The 24,208-nt window shown below is 38.8% G+C and overlaps 1 protein-coding gene across 1 annotated transcript in view; it reads left to right on the top strand.

The window, feature by feature from the left end:
• The window catches only part of PRUNE2 (prune homolog 2 with BCH domain), a 356,369-nt gene that overhangs the window by 60,619 nt on the left and 271,542 nt on the right, over positions 1–24,208 (top strand). Inside the window, exons 5-6 of the mRNA XM_050944080.1 lie at positions 15,602–15,760; positions 17,556–24,189. Coding sequence (XP_050800037.1) covers positions 15,602–15,760; positions 17,556–24,189 — 6,793 coding nt within the window. The remainder of the gene's footprint in view (positions 1–15,601; positions 15,761–17,555; positions 24,190–24,208) is intronic.

The raw sequence follows: 24,208 nt of genomic DNA, 5'->3' as shown, positions 1-24,208 counted from the left end.
GGACCACATGGTTGTGTAGACTAGCTATATGCACAACCTGAGGATTGAGAGACTTGCAAATGGTTAAATATTAGATATAACTAGCCAAATAAATAGAATGGGTATCAGCAATTCCAACTGGCCATCCAGTAACAGGGAGAGTGACAAATTTGGAAATGGTGACATGAAACTTGTGAGCATTACCAGGTGTCCAAAGGAGAGAATATGTACTGGGAAGTGGCAGTAGTACTGGAGTGGAGAAAGAGACTGTAGAAGAAGAAAGGCTATATCTACACTTGATACTAAGCACAGGCACTGACTCTGATTTGAGTCTAAGTCCCTGTTCCATCCACACACAAACTGGTCTCATTCAGGTCAGCAAGAACTCAGAACCTGGGTTGTAGAACCTTGCTGTGGAGGAGGGTGAGTCAGAGCCAGAGTCCCACTTCGACTAGGATCTAAGCCCTGTTGGTTTGCAGCGTGGATGCAGCTAAAACCACAGACCTGAGCCAGAAGGTCTGTGTAGTGCAGTATGGATGTGCTAGCATTACTGAGAGATGCAGGTCTAACAATTGTACGTCCAGGTTTACAATGCAGTGTGGACACTTAAGTGTGGGCTTGAAAACACTGAGTCCACTAACCTGGTCTTGCAGACCAGGTTTACAATGCAGTTCTGGAGGAGAGAGTGTGATTGGAGGAATGCAAGATTGTGGGAAGGAGTCAAACAAAATGTGAGATAGAGTGAGGAGAGAGAAGGGAGCAGCAGTTCCTTGAAGATAGGGACTGGAAGGAAGGTTGCCAGAAGAAGTAAGAAAGTGTGAAGGGCTGAGATTTGGAAACATTAGTGGCAAAATTATCAAAAATACCCTGTTAAGCAAAGAACCCTGAGGGCAGAACCTCTTCCCCACCTACCATTATTGCCTTGAGTAGCTTCTTTCGGGTAAATGCCAGCTGATAATTTAGTGAAGGAAATATGACATTGTTAGATACAATCCACAGTTTGGCTCTTTTAAGAGGGATTTTAAGTTGACACTTTGGGCCACATTCTGAGGTTAATTCTAAGTTGATGTAATTTAAATGCCGAGAGAGCCAAAACAATGTGAAAGGTATGTAAATCTGGACCCTTACAGTTGGCTTTGCATTTGGCACTGTGGCTGCATTTCTCTATAGGAAACAGCATCATTGATAAAGAAAATATTTTCAACCACAGTTGTTTCCTTTGTTCCATTTTTTCTGGATATCCAACCACTTCATGGTAAGTGAAGTGATGTACATTTACATTTATATGTCATTTATTCTTACAACTTAACTATACAGAAATTCTCATATCCTGGAGGTTTATGTGCTGAACTTTCTGCTCTCTTTCCCTGGGTTCCCTCCTTCCCTCTCTAATGCACAGAGGGTAGCTGCAGACAGCCTCACTGCAACCATTTCTGTTGCCTGCATCCTGGTTTTTTACTAGCTCAGCCGCTACTGCTCAGCTGAGCTCCATCTTCCAATCAGGGGTTGCTTCTCCAGTGTAAATCCCGCATGTGTGGTCATCTCAATAATTGGCCCCTTTCTCAGCTTCCTTCATCCTTTCTGGACTGGTTTGGGGTGAACACCCCATCATATTACAGAATTAATATATTCAGAGGTAAATCCAATTGCATATTTTTATAAATATGCTCTTTGCTCAGAAATGAACGGATGTTTTATTAACTTGAATAAGCATGTTTTTCAAAGATTTGAAGACACACACTGTGTACATCATTTTTCTGGCAACATATGTCCCTTGGCACCCATTGTGCAAAGAACTTCATCCGTAGTATAGCTAGCTTCCTCCTGCCAAAACCATTTCTACAGTGGCCCAGTCCTGCTGTTCTCAGGTAAATGTCCCACTGAAGTTAAGGGGGAACTGCATCCCTAGTATGATGATGATGACCTGTGAGATATAGCACTTTAAAAAAAAAGAAAACTACAGATATTTGCATTATCATTTTTGTAACTACCCTCCAATTGCAGCCTAGGGGAGAAAATTAAAAGTGTCTGTAAGAATCAGTATTAAAACAGAGCATTTTTAAACAGTCATGCCCTGCATTTCTTGATTATATTTAGGAAGAATTAATGTTTTGAGATGTCTGTTCTTTCACGGGTTTGCAGTGGTTAAATCAATAGTTAATGAGGTTCATGATGTAATTCGAGCCTCTAGTTTGTTTATGCTAGACCAACTTTATACATACTCCAAACAAATTATCTCTTATAATCACCAGCCTGAAGATAAATCTCTAAATGTTTTTCTGATGATGGTGCTGTGGTTGGCAGGTGTTAAAAGTGCCTCCCAGGGACAAAGATTGAAGATGGGCTTGTTCCCACAAATCCTTCAGGCGAGGATGTTTAGCTCTCTATCTTGTCATCTGCGGAGGAGCCTTGTATGGTGCCCTGCTAATGAAATCTAATAGGCAAAGGTCATATATCTTTGTGAAGAAAAATGCAAAGCTGGTGAGTGATGAATGTGCTCTGTGGGGTTCAGTGGACGGTGCTCAGGGATAAAATCCATGTTTAAACAGTATTGCAGGCTGTTTGGCATATCTGTATTCTTTATAGTTCAAGTACCCTTTATAATCATCCTCTTTACCTGGTGATATGTCTGAAATAAATATGAAAATAACTTTAGCTTGCATGCAACTTATTTGCTTAAATGGAAAAAAAATAAAACAACCCCCCTAAGCGATTGAAGAACTGCGAGTATTTAGAGTGATAATGAACATGGGAAACTGCAGTATGTAAAGTACCTCACTTAAATGAAATAAACAATTTTAATTTGTCCTGTTTATAAAACATTGAATTAAAATGTAATGTCTCTGCAGACAAACTAACTGTAGAACTGCACTATTTAATGTAAAGATACTAGGCTGATACTGGGTTCAGCCATTTGTAAATCAAAACCATTGGATCACTAAGGATTAGGTTGCATATAGAGCTGTGGAAGAATGCATGTCAGGCCCTTTAAGAAATCTTTAATCTGAATTTAGAAGGAATAAAATAAACCAGATATTGTTGAATCACGGCTGTTTTTGGAAAAGTTACCAGTTCATTTGCTGTAGTTATACTGCTGAGCTAAGAGACAGTTCAATAAATCAACTCAAGCTTGATGGATTCTACAAACCATTGCAATGAGTGCGTGGAAGAGGAAAGAAATGTCTTAGTATTCCCTCTTTGACAAAGGGTATGCAAAGAGCCTGAATGGATGAATGGTTGATTAATTTTCCCAGAAATTTTCTTGACAGCTAGAAATGTGGTTTTTTATTACCATGTTTGCATGCGAGTTATTTTGTAAGGTATGAATTATTGCATATACATTTACATCTGAGAGTTATCTGGCTAAAATGTACAGCTCCTGGTCAGTACGTATACTAATGAGGTCTCTGTACAGCTTAGTACACCACACCCGATAGGATGGCCCATGCTAATATTGCCTATTATCTCTTGCTACTCTGTCAACAATGAAATCAAATATTACAGTTGATTCAGCATTGATCTTATGAGTGCACCTGGCATATTTGTGTTTTCTCAATAATATTTTAAGTGGATTTCCTGTAATAAAAGAACTGAAAATTGGATATAAGTTCTTAGCATATTACATAGCAAGAAAAATGTAATACAAAGAATACTGACAAGGAGGTAAACAGATATAATTGCTCTTTTCAATGGCAGGTGGGCCTGTATTTAAAAGTACAGTGCTTTAGCAAATCCCTGACATATACTTTCTTCTGTTATATCTTTCTGTCCTGGATGTATAGAGCTAGATTTTCAAAAGAGTTACTTCTTTTTTTCCATATTCAATTTGCCCCCATACAATTTGTACCCATTTTTTGTGCCCTCAGTATGAATGGTGGGTGCAAATCTGAGTACTTGTGATTGCAATTCCATGATATAGACACAAATCAGGCAGTTAACAATGCAGAGTCTCTGGTTTGCTCCTGTAATTTATTTTTCAGCGACAAAGTTATAGACGCAAATTGTACAGGCCCAAAATGCACCTGAAAAAGGGAAGCAGGGCTTCTGCCTATGGGGAAGTGTAAACCTTAAAAACTAAAAGCTTCAAAAGCATTTGTAGTCAAAGTGGCAGTTTCATTTATTATTGTAGGAATAGATACAATATGTTGATTAAAAAGGAGCAGCCTAAAGTCATTAACAAGTGGAAGATTTAGCAGCTCTTGGGCAAATCAATTTTTTTTCTTAAATGTGGCAAGCAAATATATGGTAAACAGAGAGTTTCCCCTCTAGCTCACCAGTTCAGAATCATACTCATCCCAACCTTAACTCCTAAACTTGTACCCAACTTTGCCTCTGCTGGACTTAATGATTCCAGTCAGTAAGTGCCATCATGTTATACCAGTGCACACCATCTCAGTCTGTACGCCATTGACAAATGTCAGTTGCTGTTTATTTAATATTAGATGGAGTAATCATTTCTGGTTTGTAGTGGTGTTGTAACAGTGTTGGTCCCAGGATCTGAGGGACACAAGGTGGGTGAGGTAATGGAAGGGACAAGCTTTTGGCCTTCACAGTGTTCTTCCTCACACCTAGGGTAACATTCTGTAGAACACCCAATCCTGAGGAAGAGTTCCGTGAAGGCCAAAAGATTGTCCCTTCCACCAACAGAAGTTGGTCCAGTAAAATATATAACCTCACCCACCTTGTCTCTCTTAATCATTTCTTATCTCTCATGCAGTAACAACAGGAGTTAACCAATTATTTCTGCTTCTTCCTTTCCACTCTAGCAAAATTCTTTGAGTATGTTAAATTAATTTGTGTAGACTTTCAAAAAGCACTTAACAAAGTTATCGGAAGCTATGAAACTACTCGTATTAGTGAACTTTCTGTATTGTAATGTTTCAAAGATTGGGCTTTAGGACTCTGAAAAGGGTAATCAGTCAATGTTCTAGTCTAGGGTATATATTGCCTACCCATAACAGAAGGATTCCTTCTTACCTATGGAGGAAAATGCACAGTTTATGTAAGTCTATTATGGTGGTGGATGAGTCACTTCTGAATTGTCAGGCGCCTGCCACTGCTGAAGGCAGGATGTTCCACTGGATGGATCAATGGCCTGAATCAATATAACAGTTCTTATTTTCTTCTAACATATGGAAAGGACATACTGCTATTACCAAACCCAAAGCATTGCTAAAATATGCTGGCTGCCCCACACAGCTTTGAAAATGCTGGTTGATATAACTGAGATTTAGTTGTTTACCTGTATAACTTTTTTTTTCAGAATTTTGAAACTTTTCAGCTTATGCACTCCCAGAACCCCATCTCAGCTTGTGCTACATGCATATAAAGCACAGCCATTTTAAATTAGTTACAATGATTTGTTAAAAAAGACAAATGGAAATAAACAAACCAGAGTTTTAATCTGTACTCATCTGAAATGTTATCAACAATGGATAAAGGCTATTTATCTTGGATTACTCCTTCAAAAGCATGGATTATTATACTCTGTGTGAACAAACAGGAAATGTATGTCTGATGTGGAGAATGTAATGCATCAGTGAAACTATTCAGCCACACCTCCATTGAACACAATGTGATAATTCCATTGGTTATACTTGATTTCTTGGTTTACTTTTGTTGTCTCATTTCCCCTATGCTTCTATGAAAAATTATTCTGCCTTGCATATGCAGGATGATTCTTGCTAAGCCACGTAACCATCACCAATCCACTTTATTCTTGCAACACAGCTCTGAATAGGAAGAGCAAGAATTTATCGTTACAATTAATGTTCAGCAGAGACACCGGAGTATTGTGCTTTTTAATTGTTCTGTATCCAATTCAAATTCTACTTCAGGATATGGAACCTAAAGTTTAAATTCCTTAATTGGCTATGCTCAAGATACAAGGTGCTCAGATTCTATAGTGAAGAATGTGCTATCGGAACTTATATAGAATAGAATAGAATAGAATAGAATAGAAGCAGCTTTCTCAGATACCACTCCTCTTCCTATTTCTTTGCTTTAGCACCTTCACTTGACCTTTTCCTGGAAGCTTAGAATGGCAGCTATAAAAAGACGAGAATTTAGATCCTTTTTGGGGCAGACGTATGACTTTTATTCATATACATGGTGCTTGAATATTAGTGGTGGGAACAGCAAAACTGCATATAGATAGATTGGTACATACGCCAGATGAACATAAACCTCTCTCATGGTCTCCAAAAGAGCAAAGGATTTTGTATTAAGCAGATGCACCAGTGGTGGATACCAAAGAGGGTTAGAACAATAAATGCATTTATGCGCTTTAGATCTATTCTGAGAAATATCTATATTATTTCTCTATAATTTTTTTTCAATTTCATGACCTTACCTGAAAACTTGTATAAAAGTGGATTGTGTCTGTTTTCAGGAGGGGGCTTCCGGTAATTAGTCTGAATTTACAACAAATGTCACACAGACTGTTAACTCTGCATGTGTGCTATAACATTGGTGTTTACCCTATTATATTGCAATTTAAGTATGTCATAAAGTTTATCAGTGAGCACACAAAAAGGAACAGGAAAGCAGAAGTAGTGACCATGAAATACAAAGAGGGTCTAATGAGATAAAGCATGTTTCAACTTGAGGATCATTATGGTTAGAAATAATTGCTTTTATTGAGAAAATTATAACAGAGACACAATTATATTCCTCACTTTTACTTCGTGATGGTTGGGTATTTTAGCAAATGAGTTGTCAGCAGAAAGGCTTCATTAGACCCATCAGGATATCTGCCTATGAATAACGAATCCCAAACTGTACTGACAGTTTCCTTGAGCCAAAATGATGGAGCACCTCTGACAAAAGCCATATTGTGCTCTCCATGTGAGAAGTGTGGAGAACAAAAGAGACAGTTTGTTCTTAATATTGTCAGGTTAATATTGACACAGTTAGCTCAGAAGACTCAGAAGTGTGTGTAATGTACATTTACAGTGATCACTTGGGTAATTGACTGTTGGATGTCGTAAATCAGAAGGTGTTACTAGAGAGGAAGAAATTACAATTCACTTTTGAGTATTGTTCAGAGGTTTCTTGTCAAGTAAAATTGTTCAGATTTGCAAACATGACTACTGATAAATAGACAATATTCCTATAACCGCTGAAACATTACCTTGCACAGAGAAAAGATACATTTTTACCAATACAATTAAACATATGTAATCTACTTACTGTAAGTTAAAATAAAGACACAGAATTATTGAATTTGTCAAGCCTAGAAATGCTTGAAAATTATTCAGATTTCTTAAACTCAAATTTACTTTGGGGAATAAATTGGGTAAATGACCTGGAAAAGGAAACAAAATATTCTTTTTTAAAGTTTACATTAATATGAGCCTTCCTATATACATTATGTATACAACCTGCTTTGACTCACAACTCACACTTTGAAGGAAGTGGTTTGGAGTTTGTTGTAGGAATGCTAAGATATTGGCTTTTCTTATAAAGAGCTAATCACTACACCACATAATTTGGGACACTTATTTAAAATTATACTGTACCTGTTCACAATAGTTTTGCCTTTCTTGCAGGAGTAAATAAAGGTAAGCATGAAAATTAATAAAACATGTACATAGTGCTTTACAAGCTGCAGAGTGCTGTGCAAACAATTTTTAAACCAACAAAAACTAAAATACTAAAGTAAAAAAATCTTACCAAAAAGTAATAGGTAATTGACCTTACCATTGTTTCATTGGGCCCTCATTGTATTTCTTATTATGCTATTTCATTGACTCAATTAGCATTTTTTTTACAGTGTTTATAATGAATTTTGAATGTGGCAGTTAATCTTGTGAAATCATTGGTAGTCTTCCATTTCTGCAGGAAATAATATATTCCCAGTTAACATTTGCAATAAATGCAATATTCTACTGATGATTATTTACTCAGCTATAGAAAGTTTGTTCTTAAAGTTTCCGCAGTTCCAATCTGCCATGAATTGTCTACATTTTGTATACTCTGCCATTTGGAAGAACCTGACTCTTATGATGATGAGTAATAGAAAAATCTTTATTTTAAGAGGATATTTATCTTGCTTGTCACAAATGAAGCCTATATTTTATGTTAGCTGGAATAATTACAGAAATCTATCTCAGAGTACAACATGTTGTTTTAGCTACTTTATGGACACACTTCACTGAAGTGACTATTCAAAAGCACTTTATGAAACATATATCATTATTGATATACCAGCATTATTCAGGAAACTTTAGAAACTTTTACTAGCAAGCAGCCATTCTTAAATATTTGAAATAATGGTAGCTACTCTCTGGTAATACTAATGTGAGCGATGTTGTCATTTTGTTGGCCATATGGTTTAAATCTTCCTGACAACACAGAGTGAATAAGGAGACATTGGTTTCATGTCTCCTCTGAAGAATGATGCTATCAGCAGCACAGCATCTCAGAGACATACTTGGGTAATATTTGAGGGAGCATGGCTGGGTTCCTCAGCTGGTATTTGAACTTGAAGCCCTCTGACTCAGAAATAAGAGAACTGCATCATGCTGAGCTACCATACAGAGTACTAGTTGTATTTGGCTGTTACATGACAAATTTTCTTCATGAGGCAGGAATCTTTTTGTCTTGCCTCAATCACCATGGAATCTATTGGAATGAGGGGTGCAGGTTTACTTTGCGAGGAATTCTTTATTTTGTGAGATGGGAATGACACTGGTGGTTGGGGAAAGTATTCTGAGGAAATGAATGAGGTTATGACTGTTCACTATTGAGTAGGTGTCCCTTCCCTTTGTCTCAGTGGGTTTTAAATCTCAGGGTCTTGTATCCATCAGTGTTCTCAGATTTCCGAATAGTATCTGTAGCCAGAAATTCTTTTTCCTATTATCAGGTCAGCTGTCACAGAGATTGTGCCCTTTCTTCTCCAATGCAGACTTTGTCTGAGTTTTCTATGTCTTTATCATCTCCAGGCTAAACTACTGTAACCCACTACCCCAATCCCCTGAAAGCTTCAACTAGTACAGACTGTGGCTGCTTACCACATCAGAGGGACAGTCAGAAGTGAGCATATTACTCCTCTGTACTCTACACTAGCTGTCAGTCCACCCTGTGTGTAATTCAAAATGTTAACTACAGAGCTGGCTGTTCCTTATTCATTATATATTGCTGTGGTAGAGAGAGATGCTATGCTGCTGTCTGAATTGAAGTACCTTTCGAATATGCAGTCTCACACACACAAAAATCAAGGGTAAGCCCTAGACAACACAGCCACAACTCAGACATTTCCTCCTGATATCTTCTAGGAGATTGTGGAGAATGGAATGAAATGAAGGCATGTAAAATGAGCCACTGTTTCTATCTTGTCCCAAGATAAGAATCCCTGGCTGTCACAACTCCACCAAGCGCCACCTCTCAGCCACTCACTAGATTGCTGTGAGAGGATCCAGTCATTTGATGCCATATGTGTTAAGCCTCCACAGTCTGAACAAAGTCCAGGCCCTCCTGCTGTCTTAGGGCCTCTGGGCACACTCTTGGGGTACAGATCTTCTATATGGCAGCCTCTCCTGGGAGCTGTGACCACATGGTTCCTTGCCCAGCCCTGAAAACCAGTGTTGACCACTCAGGTTCTCCCATTACTTAAACACACCCTCTCCTATAACTCCACTAGAAGGTGAGCGCCTCCTGGTTTACCTTTTAAAGAGAGCACTTGGTAGGTGTAACACTTAACACACACAGGCACTTTGCACAGGATTCTAAAATCCTATTGCTCTTTCTTTAATAGCAAGAGAAATACACACATCTACACAAAAATAATAAACCCAACATGTATTTCCCTCCCTCTGTTCCCTCACCACTCTTCTAGAGCATTCTTTGGGGTTGGGCCAGACAGAGTAATGAGTAGTCACCCAGGGTCCTTCTGCTTTAGTGCACTGCTTGGATTCTGAAACATTGGGCCTTCTCCCACAAGTTTGCTTTCCCTGAGCTTAGTCAGACCATCCTCTTCTCCAAAATTCCTGTGTGTTTCCCTGGGTCTTACTCTTGTGAGTCATTTTTACAAGATAGTATCACCACCTTGGTATCTTTGTTCTGTCCTTGGTAAGGTTCTTCCCAACTACCTGTTGAAGGAGAATTGGTTACCCCCTAGGAGACAATTATTCTTTTGTTCTCCCCAAGGAAGGCCTATTCAGGCACTGATAATCTTTAACTATGAGGTATTGTCTCTGGTCTGGGAGATATATGCCTAAAGGCTAACCAGCAAAGGTGGATCCTCAGCGACAGAGAGGCCTTCCATTATACAGCAATTTTATAGTATGAACCAGAATACGTAAATGGTACAGTCAGACTTCCCAAAATTACCAAACTGGCTACAACAGGGGCGGGCAAACTTTTTGGCCCAAGGACCATATCTGGGTAGGGAAATTGTATAGTGGGCCATGAATGCTCATGAAATTGGGGGTTGGGGTGTTGGAGGGGGTGAGGGCTCTGGCTGGGACTGTGAGCCAGAAATGAGGAGTTCATGATGTGGGAGGGGGCTCTGGGCTGGGGTTGGGGTGTGGGTGTGATGGCTCCGCCTGGAGTGCAGGCTCTGGGGTGCAGAAGGGAGGGACCAAGGGATTCAGAGGGCAGGAGGGGGATCATGGCTGGGGCAGTGAGGTGAGGCACTGGAGGGGGGCAGGGGTGCAGGCTCTGGGTGGCGCTTACCTCAAGCAGCTCCTGGAAGCAACGGCATGTCCCGCCTCTGGGTCCTATGCAGAGGCACGGCCAGGCATCTCTGCACACTGCCTTGTCCTCAGGCGCCACCCCTGTAGCTCCCATTGGCCATGGTTGCCAGCCAATGGGAACTATGGATGCAGTGCTTGGAGTGGGGACAGCGTGCAGAACCCCCTGGCTGCCCCTACACATAGGAGCCAGAGGGGGGACATGCTGTTGCTTCCAATAGCCACGCAGAGCCATGGCACATGTGGAGCAGGGTAAACCTCAGACTCTGCTCCCCTGCAGGAGCTTGAGAGCCAGATTAAAATGTAGTAGTTTGCCCACCCGTGGGCTACACCCATATCATACAATTTATGAAAGTTGAAGAAATATATGTTTATTATAGTACAGAATCAGACACAAAAAAGCTCTGAGGGCAGTGTAATTAGCTAGATCCATTTAGTTAAAACACCTTTGAAGTTGCAAAAATGAGTATTTCCATTTCCATTTTTGCTGCTCCCCTACAGTAACGATTTCATAACTTTTAGTCTTCCTCTCAGATGGAATTAATGTCTTTTGTGATTGAGAATCTTAGTTTCAGACCGTATTAGGATGGTAGAATTCAGAATAGGAGCGTACTGAGGCAATTTTTTTTAAAATTTATATGCACTTTAAGACCTCCTTTACACTGCTAGGTAGGTGCAAAGAGGATCTAGTGTAAATGATAATCAGGCCCTAAATATTAAATCCCACAAGTTCTATGGATGCCTGATGAAAATAAATAGAAAACCAATTTGTGGCAAAAATGGAAAAACATCTTTGTTTACCAGTTATAGAGTGAATGACAAAAAAGTGAATAAATAACATTTATAATTTATGCATTTTATGTTCTCATGAATCATTTTCCTGTCAACATTTCCATAATTTATTAATACTGAATCTTTTAAACATAATAATGGAAATTGGCTAGCATAAATCAGAATGGTTTCAGTTAGAATGTTTGTGTTTATATTAGGGCTGTGTGAGCAGTTTGCATAACCCATTTGAAATCAAGAGGGGATTGGAGTTCAGTTCTATTAGAAATGTGCAATGGTTCCCAAACCTAGGCTCAGGCTATTCACACAGCCTTATCTCAGTCTTCCCAGAGATGCTCCTGACCTTGGAAGCTTGTGTTCAATCTGGCACCCTTTGGCCAAATTCTGTCCTCAGTATCACTGATATAAATCCATTCATTTATTTTAAATCAGTTGCACTGGTGTCTACAAACAACTTGACAATGGGTAGGTTGTGCTTAGATCACAGCCTATCATGCTGGCCAATATTGTCTCATAGTATCCTTGTACTCCCCCATCTGCTTGTCTCTTGTTTTATACTTAGATTGTAAGCTCTTTGGGACTGAGGCTGTCTTTTGATCTGTGTTTGTACAGTGCCTAGCACACTGGGGTCCTGGTGCATGACTAGGGCTCCTAGTCATATGGTAATACAAATAAATAATAATAACAATAAGTTGCATCAGGGCCAAACCTAATCCCAGGAATCAAGGAGCTAAATCCAGCTGTCTGGTTGCACTCCACTCCCCACAACCTTTCCTGTGATGAGAAAAAAAAAGTATGACTAGACTATTATTTTCTGAATCAAGGTATCCAGCTTCTGTATTTTAAAACTTATTTAGTGCCATTTAAAATAATTAAAGTTGCCATATTGATATTCCTAAATCATGACTGGAAAGACAGAAAGAATCCCAGTCAGCTGATACAATCCTCTCTTTATCTGCACAAGAGGTTGAGAGCAAATGGTGGGCACACTGACCTCCTGGTGTTGCTCATCCCTGAACTGGAGAGGGAAAATGTCTAGGGATAGTATCTTTATAGTTCATCCTCATGCTTCTTTCAATCCTTGGCACCTCTGATGACACTGTCAACAAGGAATGCTTGACTCCAGACTTCAGAGCATGAATCTAACATATAGTACCTGGCCAATTTTGGTCAGAGCATCTGTAATGACATGTATAATATTGACCATTCACAGTTTGTAGTAATGTGGTTCAGTCTAAAGCCTGTTGACAATTCTGCTGTCTTCTCTTGCTGCTCCAATGGAGATAGGAATTCTGACAATCAAATCCATCTTCGTTTAGCTTCTTGTTAAATTGGATCATTTTATTCTCTAAAGAATGTTTAATAACTCCTTTACAACTCCCGTGAGAAAAATCCAATAATAAAAACTAAAAAGGAATGTTAGTATGAGGTCCAGGATTGAAACATAATTTAGTGCCCTAATTAACTAATGTTATTTTGTATGGCCAACAAACAGGCTGCAGGCCAGATTCTGGCCCATGTTAAGTCCCCTTTATGCTGCTCCAGAAGCGTAAAGGGAGGGGGCGGGACTATAAACTGAAAAGTCCCTGCTGTGGGAAGTATCTGAGGGGTAGCCGTATTAGTCTGGATCTGTAAAAGTAGCAAAGAGTCCTGTGACACCTTATAGACTATAGACGTTTTGGAGCATGAGCTTTCGTGGGTGAATGTATGCATCTGACGAAGTGGGTATTCACCCACGAAAGCTCATGCTCCAAAACGTCTGTTAGTCTATAAGGTGCCACAGGACTCTTTCCTACTGTGGGAGAATCCTTAGATGATTTTGAGTCTGCATAGCCAGCTCTTTGTCAGCACCTTCCAGCTGCCCCTTGGCATAGGATGCATGACTGCAATCATTGACTGTATACAATCCTCTAGGAGATTTTTTATGAACCCATGTGACTTATGTGGTCTTCAGGCTGTAAGTTGCACTAGAGATTGCAATGGCCCCTGGCTGCCCCCAGGAGCAAAAAGGTGGTAGAAAGTCATGCTCCCCCCCCATAGGTGCACGCTGGGCTTTTTCAGCACATCTGACAAGTTGGCCCTCAGAAAGGATAATAGATGTACAATCTGTTTATTTTGGAAATTCAGACCATTTTACCACAGTCTCTCATGGCTTTTTGCCATTGTGCACTATTTGTGATGTAAGTGTCTTGGAACCTGGTATGGATGCCCAAAAATAGGATGCTACCATCAGTTTGTGTAGCAATCCTAGTAACACTCATTGTTCTAACACTCAGTGTTCATTGTGTAGCAATCCTAACACTCATTGAATCTCATTGTTACGTATCATACAGATAGCAAGATGGACATGCATCTTTACAAAGTAAAAATATTGTTTTTCTACATTCAACAGTTGACAAAAAGAGTTTTTTGTTTTAATTTTAACTTAAGGGAAGATGAAACACATTTTTGAACACGTTTGGGCAGATTAATAAATAGTATTTGTATACATGTAACCAAAATAGCAATTTATCAGGGAGAAGTCAGATGGGGGCTGGGGAATTGGGAGTGGGAATAAAATGCCAACGTGTATATACAGTTGTTCTGTACTGATGATGAACAACTGTTTATTCAGCGACAGCATAGCTTAGCAGCAACAGAAGAACCATCACAGCATACGACATTGTGCTTAGCTAGAAGACAACAATAAATTATCTCAAATACAAATAGCACAAGCATAAGGGAAGAATACAAATGTTTTCTCAGACTTTGCTCATTATTTCACTGAGTGGCTGTCAGAACTGAGAACTAAAGAAAGACAGAGATCATAAGTACTGCATGTGTTTCTGTTACCAACACTTGAAAGAGCTACACCTGGTTTGTGTTGGAAAATATAAGGCCTGGTCTGCACTACGGAGTTAAGTTGACATAAGGCAACTAAATCCACTCAAATACCCTGGTTAGAACATTCACTGCTGACAGAAGGAGAGTAGTGTAGTCATGCAAAAGTGGTTTAATTACTGCAGTGGCTTTACAGTGCCGTAAATTAGGTCAACATAATTTTGTAGTTTAATTTTGTATATTTAGACCTACTTTAAAGCCCATTTACAGTGTCAAAGTGGTTTAGAGGGGCCTTAAATAAATGAGAATCTAGCCCAATAGTATTTGGTGCAATTTTCTTCTTCTTAATTATGTGTATTTGCTATTCAATGAATTATGATAGCCACTCTTGTGTACAAATTTTAAAACTAAATTGTGTCACATCTGTTTCTTATAGAACCTGTTAACATATCTCTTTGCAACCTTAATAACATTCTGTTAACATCGTTATTTTAAATGTAATATTATGACAAAAATCTATAAATCCTTTATATCTAAATGTTTTGGAAACATTTGTTTCCATTCTGGACATTGCAGCAGCCCATTGCTCATAAGCAGCCCTACAATAACAAATCAGATTAATAGATAAGGTAAGGCAAGGATAATTGCAAACTTCTAAGAGGGTAGATATACTGCAAACGGTGAACACAAATTATGAAAAGTAATGTGTCTTTTAATTGTGCTGTGAGGATGGTTCTTGAAATCACAACAGTTATTAGACTTTGTTAAGGTTGGTGATAGTGGTTATAACGATTAGGATATGTTTCTGCTCTCAGTTATACCCATGCTACCACACTGACTTGTACTTTAACATGATTGATGGCTCACCCAAACATTCAGCTCTGAAGAGCAAGGGAAATAAATAGAGTTGCCCGGAGGATGACAATTCCATTTTATGAAAATTTTCAAGGTTTCAGAATTTGTTTTCATTCCAATGCAAACAAAACCAAAAACTCTCAAATATTTTCAAAAAAAAAGACTCATGCATGTGTGCACAGGTATCCTGATGGTTAAGGCACTGATGTGGGAGACCCAGGGTCAAGTCTCTGTTATTCTTGATTTTGAGTGCTGTAGGATGAAAAATTCAGTTCTGAATGAGAAAGAACAGAAAATGTCCCACATCCCAGGTCAGTTCCCTAACCATCTAGCTATAGAGTGTCTGTCTCTCACCCCAGACTCTTCTTAACAGAAGTTTTGTAGAAACCAGTATATCTTTGATGATGAGTTCTAGGAATAAAGCTATCAAATCCTTTAATATATAATTTCTTGTCATATTCCAGGATTGCATATTTCATAGGAATATCACTGGTGACCTGAAAGGATTTATAGATAAATATGGTTTTGATGTTCTTGTGATTTTGGCCAACTATTTATCAGAGGACGAGCAGACTAAGCGACAGATAGTGGTGTACTCAGAAAACTTAGAGCTATGCAATCAAGTAAGTACTATAAAGAAAGAATGAAACATTGTCCTTCCTAACTGAGTGTGCTTGAAAATAGTTATTGTATAATTAAATGGGTTAAATGCTGAATAACCCAACATGTGATGGTGTGGGTGCTACAACATTTTATTGTCATGGATATAGAATGACTGTATTATTTATGTATCAGAGGGGTAGCCGGGTTAGTCTGGATCTGTAAAAAGCAACAAAGAGTCCTGTAGCACCTTATAGACAAACAGACATATTGGAGCATGAGCTTTCGAAAGCTTATGCTCCAATACATCTGAAAGTCTATAAGCTGCCACAGGACTCTTTGTCACTTTTTGCATTATTTATGTTTGGAGTATTGCTGAAGCTATGTTGGGCCCAGCATATGAGAGCGTTAAAGTGGGTGATGCAGTATCTTTTATTAGACCATCTTCTGTTTATGGAAGACGGGAGAAAGATGCTTTTAAGCTTCACAGAGCTCTTCCTCAGATTTCAGCTTGTTCCTTCTTCCAGCAAAAATTGGTCAAATAAAAGATATTACCACATCATCTCTTGGATTATTTATGCATTGCATAACAAAGCACTACTGTATTTGTCACTGTTCCAGAGCACTCATACAGCAAGATCCAGTGGTCAAAAGAAAGAGAAGGGGGATGTACAGATGACTTTTCATTAAAAAATGTTCAGAACATGTTTGTGTTGATTTAACTTGATTGTGTGTTTCATTGTGGCCAATTCATGGCAATCTGATCACTCGGTTGTGAACACACATACAATATAAATGAGAGAAAAACCATTGTTTTCATGATTAGATTTGGATTAGATATAAGATAAAGTTCAGATTCTGATTTGAATTTAGGTTTTAATAGCAACAAAAATTTTGGTCGAAAATGGAGGAAGTGCTTCTGAGCTCCACTCTGAGCCCATCTTGTAAGATTTTCTTCATCTTAGGTGAAAATCCCACAAGATAATTTTGGCCACATCAAAAACAGAAATGGAAGAAACAAATTTCTAGTTTTGGTTCCAACCTGTAAACCAGACGACTGGAATTGGTTGAGATCCAGGGATTTAAATCAGACTCCTGCTACCTGTTCAAAATGTGAAAGGGTTCTGACTCAAGGTTTTGATTTTATGTTATGAATAGTATAAATACTTCACTGGATCTTTGAGCACCATATAGTAGTTACTATTAAATGAAAATGATTTTTAGTATTCTAGACTTGTTTTTAAATGATTTTAAGTGCAGTGCACACTGAGGTGCTAATCCCACAACTGGATCTGCATGGGCAGAGCCTTGTACCAGGGTGGAGCCCACTTGACTTTGAGGAGACTTTGTACCGTCCCAGGAGCTCACAGACATGGATCTGATTCCAGGACAGTGGCCTAAATAAGTACTTCCCTCCATTGGTGTAGAAATGCATTTCTTTAACACTTTCTGGGAGTATTCAGTTTCTTTTTCACCTTTTACAGATTTTTGTCAGCTTTCCTAGAATAGCAAACAAAAATCTTAGTTTATTTGTTAATTAAATAATAAATGTTATGCAGTGATCTTCTTGCATCCAACGAAGTGGGTATTCGCCCACAAAAACTCATGCTCCAATACGTCTGTTAGTCTGTAAGGTGCCACAGGACTCTTTGCTCCTTGAGTTTAAGGGGATTAGTGTGTTCAACGTTCATTAAAAAGATAGGTAAAGCAAGACAGCTGAGAAATCAACAGACAAGAATAGGTGGGCAGTAAAACTATTAGTATACATTTGTAACTATTCTTACAATGACTTTTTGAAACTACTGTATTTTCCAACAGATTTGCTGTGAATTAGAAGAATGTCAGAATCCTTGCCTGGAGTTGGATCCTTTAGAATGTGGATGTGACCAATTCCTCGTTTATCACCAAGACAATACTTTGGTGACTGGTGATCAAATTTTTCTAATAATTAAAGAAGTTATTAACAGGAGACAGCCAGAAATGGTATCAAACAGCAGAACTTCTTCTACTGAAGCTGTTGCTGGGAGTGCTCCGCTTTCACAGGGATCTTCTGGTATCATGGAGCTATATGGTTCTGACATAGAACCACAGCCCAGTTCTGTCAACTTTATAGAAAATCCTCAAGATCTCAATGGCTCTATTCAAGCCCATGCTGATGTTAATATAGACCTTGTGAGTCCAGACAGTGGATTGGCTACCATTAGAAGCAGCCGGTCTTCCAAGGAGAGCTCAGTTTTTCTCAGTGATGATAGCCCCGTTGCAGAAGGTGCTCATCACAGTCTCCTTCCAGGTTTTGATTCCTATAGCCCCATTCCTGAAGGGGCAATACCAGAAGAACAACCACCTCAGTCTAGAAACAACAGTGATAACTTCGATCTTTTCAGTTTTGATCTAGCACCTATGGTTACAATTCGATCTGAATCTTCTTCTCATTCTGTTGATTATTCCCCAGCAGATGACTTCTTCCTGAATAGTGATTCATCAGAAGGACAACCACCTATTGTGCAGAAAGAACTTGATGAGACAAATCTATCAGAAAATGACACGGCTAATTATTCAACCAATTTACTAATGACTACAAATGAAGAAGACAATTTAGTAGAATTTGATGATGGATTTAGGCAAGAAAATCCTGGAGATTTGTCTGAAAAAACTTCAAGTTTGACAGATTTAGTAGAAGATGATTCTTTTTCGCCTGGGGTGTCGAAAAATGTTGAAACAAGAATTCCACCAACTCCTATGAACAGTCTTGTAGAAAGCTCACCATTAGATAATGGACCACCTTTGTTTTTTCCACAAGATGTAATTAAAAAAATTAATGAAATAGATAGTGCAAGCTATTCTCAGTCACGTGCTAGGTACGGAAGCTGGTGGGATGGTTTTGAATTGGATTCTAAAAATGCTGATGCGTGGAGTTCAAGTGAACAGGAATCTGTATTTCAAAGCCCTGATTCATGGAAAGATCGTAAAGCAAGTCCATTACTTCGGGAGCACTTTGATAGAAGAGCCTCAGATTCTGTATTCCTGCAAAAACTACCAAGGCAGATGGAATATTCAAGAATAGGTCTGTGGGAGAATCAGTTTAACCCTGTCCGAGATAAACATAGCTTAGAGCTGCAGAAGAAAACCACTGAACACTCAAATGAGCAAAGTGCATCTTTAGAGGAGACAAAGCAACAAATGGAAGCATTTACTGATTTGTGGAAGTCCAGTCAACTGACCCCAGTGACATCAGCTCCATGGTGTAACACTGTAGGTGAAAGTGGACAACTCGATACAGAATCTTATGATGTTTGGACAGAGTTTGATCAAGAAGATGGCACTAAGCCCTCAGAAAATGTATGGAGTATGCCGAAACTGGACACTGATCAAACTTCCGTGAGGAGTCTTGAAGCCTGGGCCATGTCCAAAACTAGTCTTCCATATTCTTCAGAAATCGCTGCAGAAAATGAGTCTGAAAACCCAAACAATGAAATATCTTTAGAAGCCTGGAACAAAGGGAGAGCTTATCCAGGTGAAGAATACAGCACATTTGAAAATACAAAGTCCAGTATTGATAATGTGCAGAACAATTCAAATCTAGCCATAGAAAATCAACATATATTAGGTGACACTAAATGTAGACCAAAACAATTTGAAAATATGGATATCTGGGAACTGTATGAAAAAGACATAGAGAAAGACGTACTGGAAACTCTGGTTCCATGGGAAGATTCTGTCTTGTCATATAGATGCTCAGACTTCAGTTCATCAAATGCAGGTGAAGATTTAGTTGTTTCTCCACCAGATACCAATTATTCAACATCTGATTCGTACATATCACCTACATTTATAGGGGACGAAAGGGAAAATGAGGACAAGCATTTTGACAGAGAAACAATTTTTGATGGAGTGATTAACTCAAATTCAGATGAACCTAAAATATTGGAGGAAACAGATAAGGAATCATTACCACAGCCATCCACTAGAAGCATGCCTTTTCTAAGCTCAGGAAACACAGAAATGTGGAATGTGTCTCTTAATAATGTCAGTCAGTTAAAAGCAGAAAACTCTGAGATTACTGCTCTTCCAAACACTTGTACAGTTTCACTGAATTCAGAACAAATAGCTACTAAGTATTTTTCAGGTGATGAGAATACCAGTGAAAGTTATTCTAGTTCTGAGGACACTGGAGTCATGCGGGTGTATAATCAAACAGTCAACCACTTATCTCAGCCACATGGTGGATTGAATACCAAACCAACTGCAGCTGAAAAAAATGTAGAAATATGGAACAGGGTCATCCTTGGGGATACACAGTTATCTGCAAGAACTTCAGAGATGGGTTTGGACTTGAAAGCAAGTGACTTAGAAAGTGAGGTTAATGGGCAAGTACAAGGAAGCATTAATAAAGATTCAGAGGTGGGGACTCAGCTTTCAGAGCCACAGTTGAATCTGTGGAGTGTACACCTTCAACAGAATCATCAGGCAGGATGGGAGAATAATGGTATCTCTGGTACTTCTCAACAAGGAATAGATGACTATAAAAGAATGGATGAGATGAGTGGACAGCTAACCATTAGCAATGTTTGGAACACAACCATGCAAGATAACAAAGTGTCACCATCAGTGTTATCTAAACTATCATGTATAACAGATTCAGAAGAAAGTACATCAACATCTGAAATTCCTAACTCACCAGAAAAAATACGGAACAGTGACATTTACAAAGCTTTAGAAACAGAGAAATCAGAAATAAATATGCCCTTTTCTTGTCCATCTAACCCTGCCAATCAGCAACAGAGGAAAGGACCTTTGCAGAACAATGCAGAATCTTCTGCAACAAGTCCTGAGGAAGAAAGACATTCTGGACATTTAGAGTTCTATCATCCACAAAATTACAGCCAAAGTAACATATCACAATCACTTCCTACAAATACTGATAAGGAAAGTACTGCTACAGAGGGTGCAACAAGTCCCAAGATGAGAAGTGCCTCTAAAAGTTATAACAGAGGCGAGGATAGCCAAGAAAATTATTCTCCTATAGTGCCTGAAAATCTAGATATCTGGAATGACTCTGCGAAGAGTAGCTCTCAATCAGTTGCATCAAGTCCTTTGATAAATGAAGCACCAGAGGTGTTAAGAGAGGCTCAAGAGAGTTTATGTGAGGAAGTTCGTAGCAATTTAGACATCTGCAGTTTTGAATTAAGTTTTTCTGAACATAGTCCAGATATAAGTGATGCTCATGAAACACCTTTCATGAGCGAGACTCTGCAGATTAAAATTCAAGTGAGTCCCTCTTCGGAATCTGCTGAAGTGCCTGACATTACAAATATGTCTATGGTGGATAATTCATTATCACCTGAAATGGATTCTTGGGGCAGTGATGCTTCTGAAGGTTTAGAATCTGGGAACAAACTTCCAGATGAGGAATATGTTGACAGCACATCTCATCATGATTTTCCCCAAATTCTAGGTGTTTGCAATTCACACATGTGTGAAGATACACAGTCTCCTAGAAGAAGTCCTGAGATAAGTGAGGTTCTTGAAATGACAAACACCATGAGTAGCCTTCCAGGAGATACACAAATCAAAAGTGATTGTGAAGAGGATAATGTATGGAGTGGTTCAACAAATGATTATACACAGTCCAGTGCCACAAGCCCTGATATAAGTGATGCCTCTGCAAATGTGCATGTTTGGGGAAGCTTGCCAGCTACCTATTATAGAGAAAGTGAAGACATTTGGAATATCACCAATGATAAATTAGAAAAAGTTCCTGAAAAAGGGGGCTTTGAGAATAAAAGTAAGGAAGAATCTAAAGAGAACAATGATCACAGAGTTCCTAAAAATTTAGATCTTTGGAATGCACATATAGATGATGATACAGCATCTTCTATATCAAGTCCTGAAGCAACTGAGGATTCTGAAAATTCAGAGGCCCCACAGGCAGTGATAGAGTTAGATTCCAACTATCAAGCAAATGAGCATAAAGTTTCTGAAACGAAAGAACATGATTATGCACAATCCAGTGCAGTGAGTTCTGAAGACAATTTAGATGCTGAAACTGAACTGGAGAAAGAGGTTCAGATGGCCATCTTAAATAAAAACTCTGAAAATGTAAAACCTTGGAATATATCAATGGAACAGGATATTATACACTTGAACACAACTAACAATGGTACATGTGAAGCTTTTGAATATTTAGGTGGTTGGGAAACAAGTCAGGGAGAATTTCAAGCGAATACTTCCCATGAAAATCCAGACCATCCACATGTTTGGAATTCATGTACAGTGGATTACTATATTGCCCCAACTTCTGCAGCAGGACATAACAAAGAATATTCTTCAAATAATTCAGGTACATCGAATATATCATTGCAGGCTGATTCTGAAATAAATGAAAGGTCCACCATGGAAACATTTGGATTTCCAGATGACAATTCAGAATGGTGGAATTCACAACCGCATAAATACAAGCCAATAGAAGGGCAATATTCTAATTCAGATGATGGTTTAGAAACTAATCAATTAGCAAACAATAAACTTGATGCCTGGGGAGCACCAGTACAAAGTGAAGAACTAAAAGATGCATATCCTGCTTATCCAGGTAGCCACACAAATCAGTCTCCCCCTTTGTATTTTAATGAAGAGAAATATGAAAGTATAGTGCATTCCGGGAATATTCACGAGAGTCAAATTGATCCAGATATTCTACAGTTTAAACTGTCTGATCCACTGGCACTGGGTAAGAAAGAAAGGGATTTAAAAGAGCAACCTTTTGTCACAATTGATGGCGATCAAGATACTTCTAAAAATCCTTTTTCAGAAAAGTGGCAACCAGATATGCCAAACACATTCGCCCAGGAAAATCTAATACTTGATCTTTCAAGAGATAATGTAGATGTAATACTCAACACTTCAAATAAAGATCTATTTGTTCAAGAACAATGGAATACCACTGGAACTTTAGAAGTTTGCAGCTCCCCCAAAAATGCTTTCATTGCAAATGACTCATCCCAAAAATTGATAGAAAGGTCAAGCCTGAGATGGAATGAGTTAGCTGAAGTTCCCCAAATTACATGTTCCCCATATACTTTACAGGACAAGACTCAGGAATGTAATCAGCTATTCTCAGTAGATCCTGATTTGTGGACTGATGCTGAACAGCTTTTCATTTTGAAAGCTGATGGTGAAAATCCTGATATATTAAGTCACTGTGACCAAGACAGCAGTTCACAGGCCTCAAAAAGGCCTGATGTTTGCCAAGAATATGAAGCTAAGTATGCATCTTCACAATCTACTCATGCTTTGGCTGAGGCTGGAGGAAAAGTTAGTCAGTTGGTTCTCACAATGTCAAATATAAGCAAAGAAGCAGACTTTGATTTTAAACAGCAATTAGTAACTCACGAAGTAGAGACATATCCTCATAGAAATAGTCCAGAAAATAATGATGGAACACAGGCTGATCAACTAATATCTCCTAAAGCTTTTGAAGCTTCTGAATTCAGAAAGGAAAATATCTTGAAAAAATCTGATTTAGAAAAGAAACCAGTTGTTGAACTAATGGATTCAGCAGGCTCCTCTGCTGAAGATTTAGGAATGGCTTCCTTAAATCTTAAAGATACTTGCTATGAAAATAATAATCTTGCAGGTTCTGTCAATGCAGTTTGCTCCCAGAGACATTTAGTTGCCACTGCTTTCTTTCGCCTTGATAATTCGGAAGAAAGCATAAAAGATCTGAGTGTCTCAGCTGAAACTGGCCAAATTCCTGCTATTGACCATGCAGCAGTGACTATTGATAAAGTAGAAATATCAGACATGTGTGTTGATGGGAATGAGACTGGGATAGAAAATAGCTCCCATACCTCAATCACTAACATCCAGTCATTAGGTGAAGTGAGCAAACTGACAATATTAGACAGTAAACACAAAGTAGCAGTAGAAAGGGATGCAACGGACGAACAGACACTCTTCTTAAAAACCTCACTGGATGATAATGATAGAGATGCTGCAGTTAGTCAGCATGCTGACAATGTAGTAAAAGAACCTGAAAATGTGCTTGAGAGTCATAATCCTTGGTTTAAAGAATCACCTAATGAACAGTCACCAGTGGTGTACTCTTCTCCATCTGATGTATCATTTAATACAGAAGCCATTGACAGCAGAGACAGAGGAAAGGAGATTTCATTAAAGGAGCAGTTTTCTGGCAAGGTTTCAGTGGAAGTGCCATTATCTCCACTTACTCCTCAAAAAGATAAAATGGGCTTTTTGGAGCCCAAAGACAGCATTACCAAAGATCAGTCATTTGACACATTTGCAGAGTGCCACCAGGAAGACTATGCATTGGAATCTTTACCATTAGAGTCTGAAGTGTTGCCTGAATCCTCTGATACCTCGAAAGGATTAGAACATGAAGCAGAAACAAGTAATACTGATTCACCAGCAGGTGGAGTCACAGGATCACCCAATGGTAAGAAATTATGCACTGT

The sequence above is a fragment of the Gopherus flavomarginatus genome, chromosome 3, assembly GCF_025201925.1.
Source record: "Gopherus flavomarginatus isolate rGopFla2 chromosome 3, rGopFla2.mat.asm, whole genome shotgun sequence".
Taxonomy (NCBI): Eukaryota; Metazoa; Chordata; order Testudines; family Testudinidae; genus Gopherus; species Gopherus flavomarginatus.
This window is presented reverse-complemented; position numbering and strand designations above follow the sequence as displayed.